The 13,821-nt window shown below is 39.6% G+C and overlaps 1 protein-coding gene across 1 annotated transcript in view; it reads right to left on the bottom strand.

The window, feature by feature from the left end:
* Positions 1–13,298, bottom strand: part of hs3st4 (heparan sulfate (glucosamine) 3-O-sulfotransferase 4) — a 128,813-nt gene extending 115,515 nt beyond the window's left edge. Inside the window, exon 1 of the mRNA XM_072443041.1 lies at positions 11,929–13,298. Coding sequence (XP_072299142.1) covers positions 11,929–12,536 — 608 coding nt within the window. The 5' untranslated portion in view covers positions 12,537–13,298. The remainder of the gene's footprint in view (positions 1–11,928) is intronic.
* Between the last annotated feature and the right edge of the window lie 523 nt (positions 13,299–13,821).

A 13,821-nucleotide genomic window follows, 5' to 3' on the forward strand; every position in this document is an offset into this window, starting at 1 on the left:
TGATATGAATAAAACACAAAGATCTCTTGTTTGAAAACTGCCCACACACCACCGTACACCTCACATAAGCGCACACTGTATTTCAATTTACCACTTCTTATTCCTTTTGTCTTTGCTGAATATAGCGCAGCGTTGTGTGTGACAATGATTTTGATGAATGCTGCAGCCACCTCCAGAAGCAGAGTGGCCCCCGGAGTAAATCTGATCCCTTTATGTCGGGTCAAACCGCCCGTTTTAGGCCGAGACGGGGCTGTCAGAGAGGTGGCAGCTCCGAGTGTTAGCACTGGCTCTGACACAGCTATAAGTTATTCTGTACCTGTGGGTTTTATAAGCTGAACTCTGTCCTGTTTGAAAGAGAGATAGAGAAACCTACACCAGACTCTGTTACCATAGAGATCGTACAATAGAGCTATTACTGCAATTTGAAGAAGACGTGTCGCACAAACGGATTTTTGTATGTGATGCCATCAGGTCCATAAAGGAAGGGGGTGTGTTCGAGAGCTGGGGAAGGCCACAAATACACTGTTATTTTTTAGAAAAGGATGCTTGTAGTTGTAGATCCAAGTTTATAGTGACTGTATAACAATAAATATAATGTATGGTTGGGCGATATTGACAAAAATGAATGGCTCAATGTTTTGTTTTTTCAGTATTGCAATAATCAGATATGATATATGATGTCAGTCCAACAGAAATGTGTTAAAACATGTCTTTAAACATATTATTTCAGGTTTATTATCAGGCAAATGTGAAATGTCTGTAAAATGAATTACAAAAGTTCAGGAATATCACCTATTTTTTTGATAATAACCAAATTTATTTGACTATAAACGATACACTTGAGGGTCAAATTTTACATTAAACATTACAATATAATCCTACATCTATTTTTATGATGAATAAATATAGGCCATTTTTATGAAAATGCACTGGATTTATGTAGTGCCTTTCAAGACTCCCATAACGCTGCACATTGCATTATTCACTACTTGGATAGTTACGCCCTGAGGTAGAGCGACTAAAGTGAGGCTGCCAATCTCCAACCAGTTGTTTAGTCGTTTCATCGATTAATTAGTTGATGGAGCCTTAGTCAACTAAATCTTTTAGTAGTCGAGTGATTGGTTTATATGGATTATAAGGATTCATATGGACAAAAGCAGAGAGGAGACCGTATGAAGGAGTTAGCTGGAGTTGTATCTGTATTTTCACTTGCTGTGTACAAATACTTATCTGTGGATATGGTACGGATATTTTAGGTGAGGGCCATTCCAAATTAAAAAAGTATGCGGGTGCTACTAGAATAACAGTTCAACATTAAAGTCATAATTTTACAAGAATAAAGTCGAAGCCAGAAAAAAGTCCCAAATTTACGAGAATAAAAATAAAATGGATTAATCGATGAACCAGGCATGCTTTAAGTTGACCAATGATTTCTTTAGTCAACCATAGCCCTACCAACCACTGATCACTTACTCACACACCACATTCATGCTCATGGTTGAAGTGTCTTAAAGCATAAAGTCATAAGTCAGAAGAGCCAATACCGCTCCACTTCACAACATTTTTCAGTCATGTCTGGATTTTCTCCTGCACAATGGGCAAATCCATAAACTCTGTAGTTTAGAGTATTGTATTAAAGGACAAGTCAAATACAGAGGCAAAGTTTTGCTAATACCCTGACCATAATTACTGTCAAAAGTAGATCTTAAGCATAGCCCAGCAGTAGAATTTCACTCTTTACTTTGAATCACCACTTGGATATCCGAGAGGTGACAGAGGCTCAAGGATAGAATGCATCTTTTGTGTAGAAACTTTTTGCTTACAAGAAGTCAAGATATTGGACAAAAAAGCAACATAAAAACACATCATAAAGTGTAACCTCTGTTCTTTGACAATGTTAAAAGCAAAACCAAAAATATGTTGTTGAAATGCAACAATCGAAATCATTCAATTTAGACATGTTATAAAATGAGTCAAGAGAAGTGGTATGCAGAAGGAGGACGTAAAGACAAGGTTACGCTGTTCAATTCTTTGTTGCAGTGTCCTATTGATCGCCGAATTTCACACAGCGTTAGCCCGGATCACTGTTTCTTATGTTTGTGAGCTGTGATGATGCTGCCATTGATTTTCTTCTCTTTGCATATCAGTTCCAGTCTCCTTCAATACCAGACGCCAATGCGCCACAATACATGATTAAAGACAGCAAGTTTAGCTAATTACTTCCCCTACTGACCCCTGCTGGTAGGATTTAGTATGAGTGGCTCTATCTTGCAATGACATTATTAAAAACACTTAACATTTTTATATGACCATGTCTTGAACTTACAACGGAGTGTAAGGGCCATTCCAAATTTTAAAAAAATATGCGGGCACTGCGAGAATAACATTTAAGTCATAATTTTATGAGATTAAAGTCAAAGCCAGAAAAAGTCCACATTTCGACATTCGAGACGTAATTTTACGAGAATAAAACTCTTATATTAGGAGAATATTGTCAACATTTTAAATATTCGGGGACCAACGTTGATTCTTTCGTTTCATCCTCTGTGGAGCAAGGTAAGAACTTCATTTGTGTTTGTTTTTGGCAAATTTAAGCCATCTCACAGTTGGGATGTATGTGTAAAATGACGTACTCATGCCATGGCCATGAGCAAGCACTATATGTATACTATATGTATAGTATCATCTCATTGTTGTTATCAGCCCGATCTCACCCCGATGGGTGTGTAAGGCTGTAGTTGTCTGGATGGCGTGTGCGTAAAACATTGCTTTTTGACTGAGCCAAACACGATTCAAACGTTAGACAAGAGAAACTGAGCGAAATAAAACATATGATTTGGATTGTTTCAACACACTGTAGGTCATCCAATAGCCATGAGTGAAATGAGTCTGTTTTACACAGCAGTAGATACACACACTACCGACAGCTGTTTTGGTGTTCTGTGTGAATGAACAATATAAAAAACCAATAACTAAAAAACATGAACACAATTGGTGCATGCCCCAGAAATGTATCACCAATCTACCACCACTACTGTTCAGTATTGGCTGGTGTTTTACCAATAGTCCAACGGATGCCAGAAAATGTTGAATCGGTGCGTCAAACTGTCGCTTCCAGCGCACACGGCTCCTCAGGCCGTTAGAACGGTGATTGTGCACAAAGTGCCATCGTAGAGGAAGTTGGGCCGACCTGTCTGCGGGCGGCTGTAGCACGGCTGGTATCTGAGGCCTTGGGAGGGCTGAGCTCAACGGGCCTTTTCTAAGGTGCACTACTGCAACACCATGGAGGAGGTCGAGGGTCGATCCAACAGTTTGTGAATAATGCGTAACAGGAGACGTGGCGCTAAACTGCTGCGGCGATCGGTCTTCAATCAGCCAACACTTTTGCAGGTTTTTATGTTGGTCTAAGCTTTTTACTCATCCAAGCCCATTCTTTTCATCCTGGCCGTGGTGGCCAAAGTTCACTTTGAATCAGAACATTGACGCCAGTCAAATGTTTAAATGTCGACTTTACATTTGGAAAATCTTGGAAAGCTTTATTTTGACAACCACTATATTTACAGAAATTCATTACTTTATTCTCGTAAATGTAGGATTTTTTTCTGACTTCAACTTTAATCTCAATTCTGACTTTAATATCGGAATATTACAAGTGTATTCTCGTGGTGCCCAAATATTATTTTTCATTTGGAATGACCAATATAGTCGTATGAACTTATACTGATTTAGGTCAAATTTGACAATAATATGTTTTTTTTGTTTTTTCAGGACCTGTCAAATGAGTATGTACAGTAGTTTTAACAATAGTTAGTATTTTTTACAACCTTAACATCAATGTAAATACATATTTTTGTTTCAGGAACGTAAAAAGGGTTCATGACATGTTCTAGTCCAGGAGTAAATGCTTATTCAAAATAATAGGAAATCTTTACAGCATTGGTAAAAACTATACAAAAATGCCAATTTGTTATTTTACGGACTCCTTGTGGTTAGAATGAGCAGAATTTCCCCTGTATCTATGAAACAATGTGCCGACCCCACAATCACATTTGCGTATAATTGCAAAGATTTGTCGCATTGAACTGCGTTAGATTTGCTGTAATTCTGGTGGACCTTGGTCTTTCAGTGCAAAGAAAGCCTGTGGGTCTTTGTGAAAGGGCGACTTCTGTTCAGTCCACACGTCAATGGAGACTGAAGTACACTGAGCTTCAATAAATGAGGAAACGGCACACCTCCTGCTGTATTATTTGATCTGCTCGCAGTCAGCTTTTCAACAGGAATTAATCAAAAAATGGACAATATAGGACTTTGAAGGATGAGAGTATTTTTAACTTAGTGGATGGCTGCTGTTATTTCCTGTCAAATGTAAAACTCTGATTTGATTTTTACCAATTAAATATTAGGAAGCAGATGGTTTTCAAATATTTCCGTTGCAGTAAAAATTCATTTCACATGCTTGTCTTCGTGGAGATTACTCCTCTGCCTGAACATTTCAACTGTATTATAATAAACATATTGATAATGTATTTATTCAATTACACATTACAACACTGTGAAAGACATAACGACCTTCCTAGACCTTACCTGCTTGTCTCCATGGACATTGGCAGCACCTCAAACCAGAAAAGTTACATAGTGCACCTTAGTGCGAATATCTTCGGATTACAACAAATGATGAGAAATTAAAGATTATTATGTCCTATTTTAATCAGAAACAAATAACAGCACCATAGTGTTGAATGTTGCATTCAATTATTATTGATGTGTTGCACAATAATTACTACCAATGAGACCTTCTGAAAGACTAGAATATTGACTGTTATTGAATATTCTGTATCCATAATTTCTTTCTCAAGCCTCCAACTAGTCTTGTGCCGACAAACAATCCAACGACAGAAAATCAGAGGAACAATGTATTTTGGATGCAGGTTTCCAGTGATGGAGATGATCGATGGATACCTGGGGATAAAAAGAAAATGGATGACAGAGATGGAGCCTAATATCAAGGATTCTGAACTTAAACATGGACACATTTATCAGACACTGGTGACACGGATGGGACATAGGCCTGACTCTTATTTTTGTTTTTTCACTCCCTGGTCTTGTTCTGGTTTTTTCTGTCAGTCCTTTTTTAATTCACATTTTTTATAATTTAAAAATACATCCAGAACTAGATCATTTAAGAACTAAGTGTCTGTGTCTCTCCCTCTCCCTCCCACCCTCCCCCCCTCTACCCCTCCCTCTCTCTCCCCCTCTCTCTCAGTCCCTCCCTCTCTCTCCCTCCCCCTCCCCCCCTCTCCCCCTCTCTCTCCCTCTCCCTCCCCCTCTCCCCCTCCCCTCTCCCTCGCTCTCTCTCTCCCTCCCTCTCTCTCTCTCTCTCTCTCCCCTCTCTCCCTCTCTCTCCCCCCCTCTCTCTCTCTCTCTCTCTCCCCCCTCTCTCTCTCCCTCTCTCTCTCTCTCTCTCCTCCCCCCCCCTCTCTCTCTCTCTCCCCCCCTCTCTCCCTCTCTCTCTCTCTCTCCCCCCCTCTCTCTCTCTCTCTCCCCCCCCTCTCTCTCTCTCTCTCTCTCTCTCCCCCTCTCTCCCTCTCTCTCTCTCTCTCTCTCTCCCCCTCTCTCCCTCTCTCTCTCTCTCTCTCTCTCTCTCTCTCTCTCCCCCTCTCTCCCTCTCTCTCCCCCCCTCTCTCTCTCTCTCTCTCTCTCCCCCTCTCTCCCTCTCTCTCTCTCTCTCTCTCTCTCTCTCTCCCCCTCTCTCCCTCTCTCTCTCTCTCTCTCTCTCTCTCTCTCTCTCTCTCTCTCTCTCTCTCTCTCTCTCTCTCTCTCTCTCTCTCTCTCTCTCTCTCTCTCTCTCTCTCTCTCTCGACTGGCTCCATCACAAAAGTCAAAAGAATAAAGCCTAAAGAATAAAGAACTAAAGAATTACGCAGACACTCATAATGCCCCATTTATTTTTATTTCACTGGGGAAAAAGTACTAATACTTTAGAAAATTCGGCAAAAAGTACAAGTTGTTCGAATGTCAAAAGTAATAGCACACGTACTACTGTGAAAGCGATCGTAGTGAGGTATAACATGTTGAAATTGATTGAAACGTTAAGGAGTTGAAACTGGCTAAATGGAAAATCATGGAAAATATAATAAATTGTAGAACATATAGTGTCTGCGTGACGTCATCACGCAGACACTCAAAAATGTCCTTTGCTATCCCTCAAAACTCAAAATCTGGACTTTAAAAGGATAGGATTGCTTTTGTTCAACGCTGTTATTGAATATGCACATAAAAATCTAACATTAAACATTGCAGTTAAGCTTTGTAATGTAATTAAACATTCAGGCATCTCTCCAATAACTAAGCGCGCGATTTATTTCTTCTGTGCTCTTCCAAGGAAATAACCTTTTTTTAATGGTAGCACATTGGAGAGCAAAGCATTTTAGAAGATTGTTTGCTAACGCTAACAAAAACACTAACCGTTGGCATTTCACAAAAACCTTGAGAATACCAAACTGTCAACCTCACTAATATGGCCTCATCAGACAGTAGCTGAACTAGAGTAAATCCGGCTTAATAAAGTGTCCTTTTTTTTTGCATAATCAATAATCGAGTTAATGATTTAGCTTAGCCTATAGTGTAATTTACCTATGAACAACCGTGGCCTCTACAGCACAGTAATAACAATATGAAAAATATAAATTACAAGATATTATTGTACAATACTTTAAATGTGCTCGATACGTTTTCTGGAGAGGGTCATCTGCTTGCCTCCATGGAATATTTAATATGGCATTAAGCCCGTCTATATTCACAGAGACAAGCAGGTGTGCCACCAAGTTACAGGTCAGATCTGCGGAGATGTGACCCCACTCACATTAAAAACTCTTGCGATTGAATAAATGTAAAAAAAATATGTGTAAATTCCATGCAGTGGAACATTTGGGCAAAGCTATAACATCGACTGTGAGATAAGCAGGTTTGTGGTTTTATTGTTTTATTACAATCTCCCTTTAATGGCCGATAATCTTCAGGCGGTTCTCTAAAAAATACCCATAACATAATACAAATATGCAATACTTTTCAAAATATATGGCTATAAATGTATCATAGATAGAAATAAAATAATAACAATGAAGACGGAAAATAAAAATACAATATGAAAATGAGTCTTACTTTGAAACATAAGGTTATCTGCTGTAATTGTAACGTTAATGTCAAGCTGATTGACACTGTGTCTCAGGGTGACAAAGTTTAAGATTGACACCTACAATGCAGTGCGTGTCTTGTCAGATATACTGTCTTTTCAGCACATTTTGTTTGGCTATTTTAAGAATAACACTTTCCAAATATATGTTCATTAGTGTGACAGCCTGCTTTTCCACTCCTAACCACATGAAGGTGACTTTATGGACCCAGTGTCAAACAAAAACATTCGTATATCCAATATTAATGAGTTTTAATATTGTAATGAATTATTTTTTTCTACCGAAAGCTTTGTTGTCCATCATTAAGTTTACTCCAAGATGTCCGTGCACCAGATTGGGGCAGGCCCAAGAGACCAGATAAGTTAAATCCGCTTTCTCCAAAATATAGACAACATTAGTGGCGCCAACTGGCTGATGGAGGTCCTCAGTGTGCGCTAATGATGGTACTACATTTGCTAATTGCTTGTTCAAGTTTAAGCCCAAACCACAGTGGAGAGAGTGTCCAAGAGTGCTAAAAAAAACAAAAAAACAGGGAAGCACTGCCTATCGCCAATCTGGGACTGTCTTTGGTGGCTCATATCAGACCGCATTCAACATGGCGTCCTATCGCGGCGATTAGCAGTACACAAACGCTAATGGCCCGGCTAAGTGTTTATGATGAGAGCTCGAAATGAGAGATCGCTCTAATAATGCTGTTTGTAAAGAGGTGTATTTTGCACAGTGCCATTAAGGCATCACCGATCAAAATCAAATTAAAGAAGGTAAATCATTGTGACACGTACTGTATGAGTGAAGGATTAAATGTCATTACGGTGTTGTCATTATAGTTGATAAATAATAGCGCATTTGCTTTATATGGCTTTTTTTTTAACACGCTTTACAGTGCATCATTCACTCCATACTACAAGTAATGGTTTGTTTTTGTTACTGCCCCCTTGTCACTGGAGTTAATAAAGTGAAGATGAAAATACTACCAAAATCAACTTCCATAAATATAATGTTGCCACCAACACCAAATAATCAAGATAAAGGCTATACAAACTATTTAAAATATAATCAAAATGTTCAAAATTGTAGAATGGAGGCAAAATAAAGTAGAACAGTGTGTAATACATCTGTAGATAAAGGGAAAAAAACTATTGTGGGGTTAACATTTGTGAAAGTATTTGTCCAGTAAAATCTAAAAATCTGTATTTTTACCCTTCTCAAAACTGCCATCATAAATTATAATCTCCTATTAAATGTAAATGTATGTAAATCATGTCAAATCCAATAGTAATGTGTTTGAAATAGGTTCTGATTTCACTCACATGTGTCAGAGTGGTTGTCAAAACCACCTTGATTTGTCATATTTTGTGATTATCTGAGTTTAATCCCAGTTTCATTGAATTCACAATATGTCCCATTTTTTACAAACTTGGATATGTAACTGTCTATATGTAACTACTATGTAAGTTACATCAGCAAAGTAATAATTATTTTGTATGTTAACCTGATGATCAGTAAACACATTGGTATCAAAGGTACAGCACCTCTGTTACTGTTTGAAAAATTGTAGCCCAAGCATCTCATTTGAAATCAAAGTTCATCATGCTTTTTGAAAAGGGTCTTATGACATTACACTCAATTCTGTGCTAGTGGAAACATACAGAAATGTCTAAAAGCAGCGTATCCAGAGTGAATCCATTTGTGCTTTTACAGCTCTTTATGAAAACACGCGGAAACAGCCCAGAGCCACAGCACTAGTCTGTATTTACCTCATTGTGAGAAGTCTGCCCCACTCTCACTGTCACTAACAGAACTACTAACTTCATTCACTATTGGAAATGTATACCAGTCTACACAAGATTCTGCAGGAAACAATTGGAGCTAAATGACCAATGAAGTTTGAAGTGCAGTTCAGTGTATTTGCATTTTATGTAATTGTAAGTTTGGCTTCCCACTTTCACAAACTAATGATCGAAACTTAATATCATTCAACTGTGTGTTGTTTTCTTTGATTTGTCTTGGCCCAAAGGCTTTATTGGACGTGTGAGCTACAGCATGAAACAGAGAGAGAAAGAATTAGAGACGTTCAATAAAAGTCCACCCAATAATCAGGGAGGAATTTCCAGCATAAACTTTACATACGCTGATCATCTGTAGCAGCAAACTCTAGACAGTGTGAAATGTTGGACCCCAGGAGAAAAGTAATTGTCTTTGTTACACGTGCATACAGTATGTACAGTCCAATGTTCACACACGCAGCGGACACAGTTTGGTGAGTCCCAGTCGTAGTGTAAATCTTCAACACATCTTGCGCCTACAAATGTCTCATCAAAGTTTTTAAAAAAATAGCATAAAATAGCAAAACACCAGGGCAAAAGTCACCCATCTAGTTTTCAGCCATACGTCATTATTCCTCCCATATATACCATCCGAAACGAACCATCTTCCTCAAATCCACACAGTACTTCATTCAAGCAAATCTGACATCTTAAACTAGACAATATGCTATCCTATGTTTTCTCTCCATCCATAAGTGGCCCAAATATGCCTTTGTAGGATCCAGACTAAATAAAAACATATAGTTTGTTTAGGTTGATACATATAATGGTGTGATAGTATTTGTTTTGACCTCTCTGTATGGATGAGCCACTCTCTCTCCTCCTGAGTGCTTCTGGCTCCACAGTCTCTACCTGCAAATGGAAGCGGGTCAGTCCTGGACCATCTACAGCCTGTCCATCTATGGGAGTAGGATCCCTCCTTCACTTGTGTTCTCCCCGAGGTTTCTACTCTTTTTCCTTGCCGAGAAGGAGGGACTAAGGACAGGGGATGATGGGACATTTATCCATTGCCGTTATTTAATCTGCCTCTCGAATATCTCTAATGTCACCCATCAAGGCAACTGCTAATCACAGAAAAATATAGATAAACATATTAATCCACTTTTTCATAATTTTCGCATAAACCCAGGACACATTACACCTCAAAAATGAATAAATAAACTCTCAAATATGGACTTAGAAACTGTCCTTCACATGCACCCACACGCTCACCCTCTAAACTGCAGAGGGACAAGTGGCACTGAGCTGGAATCTCATTACGTTTATTGGTGTTAATAGCAGCCTTTGGGGGCATTTATGTAAACACTCATGATGCCTCTGAGCTTATATTCCCTGTTGGTTCCTGTATACCCAGTACAACGTGTAGAGGCAGGTGTTGCACAGGCCGCCGTGACATTATGAATCTTGTATTATAAGATTAGAGGTCTCATTCGTCTGAAAAGCAATGTCAAACTTATGGAAACATCTGCAAGCAATTATAATTACTCCCAATCCACTATTGCCAGAGAGGTGAAGCATAACGTCACATGAAATATTGAATAGAAAGGGCAAACATAGTTAAGTTTACAAAACAGGGCTGTGTTCTGTAGACCTTCCCCTAGACACTAGTCCTGTTTTGTGTGATGCAGTGCTAAAGTGTGGACTTTGACACAAAAATATTCTCCTTTTCTCAACGATACAGAGAAAAAAAATTGGGAGAAGCTAAATAGTGTCTTTGACCAAAGGTTAAACACAACTAAGAAGTTGTATCCAGCATACAGCCAATATGAGAATAACTAATTTTATAATAAGCATTAGCTTGTCATCTTGTCGTCTAATGAAGCGCTCAGTGTAATCAAACAGCTTGCATTGACACAAGCAAATGAGCAACAGAGAACTCCCTTGATTATACATCACCAAAGCAGATGATGCAAGTGTGAAAAACACACTTGGATCCAAAAATAAAAAAAACCTGGGTCATTCTAAACAGTCCACTGGCTCCATACTCCCCATATCCCCAGGTCAAATAGGATTACACCGAGCCTAAACGTCGCCGCCGTGACCAAATTGCTGTGAATGAAGCCGTAAATAGATTTTTTTTTCAGTCATAAACACCTCACTAATAAATAGGCAAGGGCCCTTTTAATCAACTACTCATCCACATAGAGAAGCTATTTGATTTGGATAGTATTTTGTATGGGAAAAATTTACCAAGAACTTAATGTTGTGCTTTGTAAAAAATACTGTCCTTTTATTTTATTATGTATCAGTCTTCAAACAAAAGTCCTAAAATTCCCATTTAAAAAAATAAAATAAATACAAATAGTAATATATATAACTTATAATCGGTCATTTCAAAATAGAAACTATCCAACCCATGATTATAATTGGCTACATAAGGTTTATTTTTTTTATTTTTTTTTTGCAATTTATCAAGCCTTCACAGAAACAGCGATATGTAAGGCTTTTTGTTGCTTTTTGTTCAGATTTCACCAATCCTTGAATTGCTTAATCTATCAAAATCTATAAGGCATAAATAAAAATTTGGTTAAATTAACAAAAACGTATATAAATAGACATGATTAGGAGAAAAGACTGACTTTATGACAGAACTTAAATTGAACTATTGGTTGCTCTTTTGTATTTACTTTTTAATCCTAACAATAAAGCCTAGTACAGACATACATGTCCTTTTGTAACAGTTAAATACGTGTAAATCTAAAGTTGACTATTTACTTCAGCAACAAACAAAACACAAAGTCTCACACCATATTCCCTGTCACAGGTCCGAGCCACAAATTTAATAGTTTCCCGCTGATGGATGGACCACTATATCACCTCAAAGCAAGTTCACATCCACGTGAAACTTCCAGCGTGACATCCGACGTTTACACACGAACCCTTTGTCCCCGTGAACGTGCGCCACTCACCTGTACCAGTCCAATCCTCTCTCGTAGTTCCTGTCAAAGAAGTGCGGCTCATTCCCCACCGCCCTGACATCCGGGTGGACCCTTAAAGCCTCCAGCAGCGCCCGGGTCCCCCCTTTCTTCACCCCGATGATGATGGCTTGCGGCAGCTTCTTCTCGCCGTAATCCGACGTGCAGTTCACCCCGAGTTCGCTGTCCGTGGTGCTGAACTCCTGTTGCGCTTTCTCCTCTTTCTCGGGTGCGACGCTGTGCTGCTCTTGTTGATAAACCACCGCTTTCGTGGGAGACGCCTGAGTCCTAATCCACTCCATTGTCTTTTGTTCGTCATCTCGCGCGGTTGAGACGGCGGAGGACCTCGCGGTGGCTTCGGTGTATTCCGCCAAGCCTTGAGACACGGAGTAAAGTTTCTCCCTAAGCGTGACAAAAGTTGGCTCGTCGGTCACCAGCCGCCCCTGATACGCGTAGTTCTCTTGCAGCGGGAATTGCAGCGAGTTGTAGCAGCTCATCAAGCTATAGAACAAGTAGGTGACAGAGAGGGACAGGGTGAACATGAATAAGATTTTCCGGGGCACTTTAGAGGTAAAGAGCTGTGTGCTGGACCAAAGTGCCATCTCGGATAGCAGTGATCCTCTCAAAAAAGTGCCCAGACATGTTTCCACTTCGTGTCTTGCATGGACACAAGAACATTGATGGCGGATTTTGGGGTCACATTTACTTTAGTCTGATGTGCTGGAGAATACTGGAGAAACGGAGTGATCCGGACCGCCACAGAACACCATCTTTATAAAGCGATCGTTGAGATTCCGCAAGAATATCGCGCGTGTCCCCTGTAACGCGTCCCCCCTTACTTCACTATTGATTTCTTGTTCCAAAGCTTGACAGACAACGTCACAATGTATCGAAGTGAACTTGCATATTTAAAACAGTGTTACTGGACTCTTGGTATCCTTCCAAATGCGCGGATGAGGTTGAAAAATCCTGGCATTGTGTTTAAAGTCTCTCTCTCTCTCTCCAAAGTCCATTCGCATTAGGAGCGGATCCGTACGCGTAAAAAGCAAAATCTCTTTCTTCTGTGGATCCGGATGACTTACATCAAACTGTGGCTTGCTCCAAGACGATGTTAGGACCGCGCGCTGTGTCGCTCGTTGCTTTTCTGCGTCTTGGTGCTTTTCAGAGTGATCCTACGCCAAGAGCTCATCTCCAACTGAAGCGCGGCGCCGCCACACAGCACAACTAGTGTGTATGCGCGAACACCCACTTTTCTCCCTCCTATCCGTTCACAAGTGGGCTATAAACGTCAGATTTCCTCATAAGACATGGGGGGGGAAACGTCAACGCGTCTTCATTCTTGTGGTTGCGCACGGTGAGGAGAATAGGACTCTTTGAAAAAAATATCAGCGCCGGACGTGGTCGAAGGCGCTGTGTAAAGTTCGAATATGAACTCCGACTCACGGATTATTTTTGCAGGGGATTTGAAGAGAAAGCTCGTGCCTGCACCCTGCTGGTTTTCAGTGGACCGTCACATAAACGGTGTTATCTACGTTTGATTGTGAGAAATGCCTCTTTTTAGCTCGGTCACGAGACAAAAGCGTGATGCTGCGTGTGACGGCGCTGTCCATGGTGCCGAAGTAGAAACATGGACAATTTAACTGACAAATAAATAAATACATACATTATTGTATTTTAATCAAATATTTTTGTGAGATATAATTTCATATAAAATTATTTCAATAATGTATATATTCATGAATTTCAATTTCCTGTTATTCTGATGACTTTTTCCTTTTCAAAAGATCAAGGCTAATATTTAGTTTTGAATTGTTAATGACTAATCACTGTCCGAATGTCTCACCATTCTGACACCCATGGATAGGCTTTTATGTATTGTATTTATTC

This window comes from Eucyclogobius newberryi, unplaced genomic scaffold (assembly GCF_026437365.1).
Source record: "Eucyclogobius newberryi isolate DKJ021-1_F unplaced genomic scaffold, fEucNew1.0.hap1 SCAF_13, whole genome shotgun sequence".
Taxonomy (NCBI): Eukaryota; Metazoa; Chordata; class Actinopteri; order Gobiiformes; family Gobiidae; genus Eucyclogobius; species Eucyclogobius newberryi.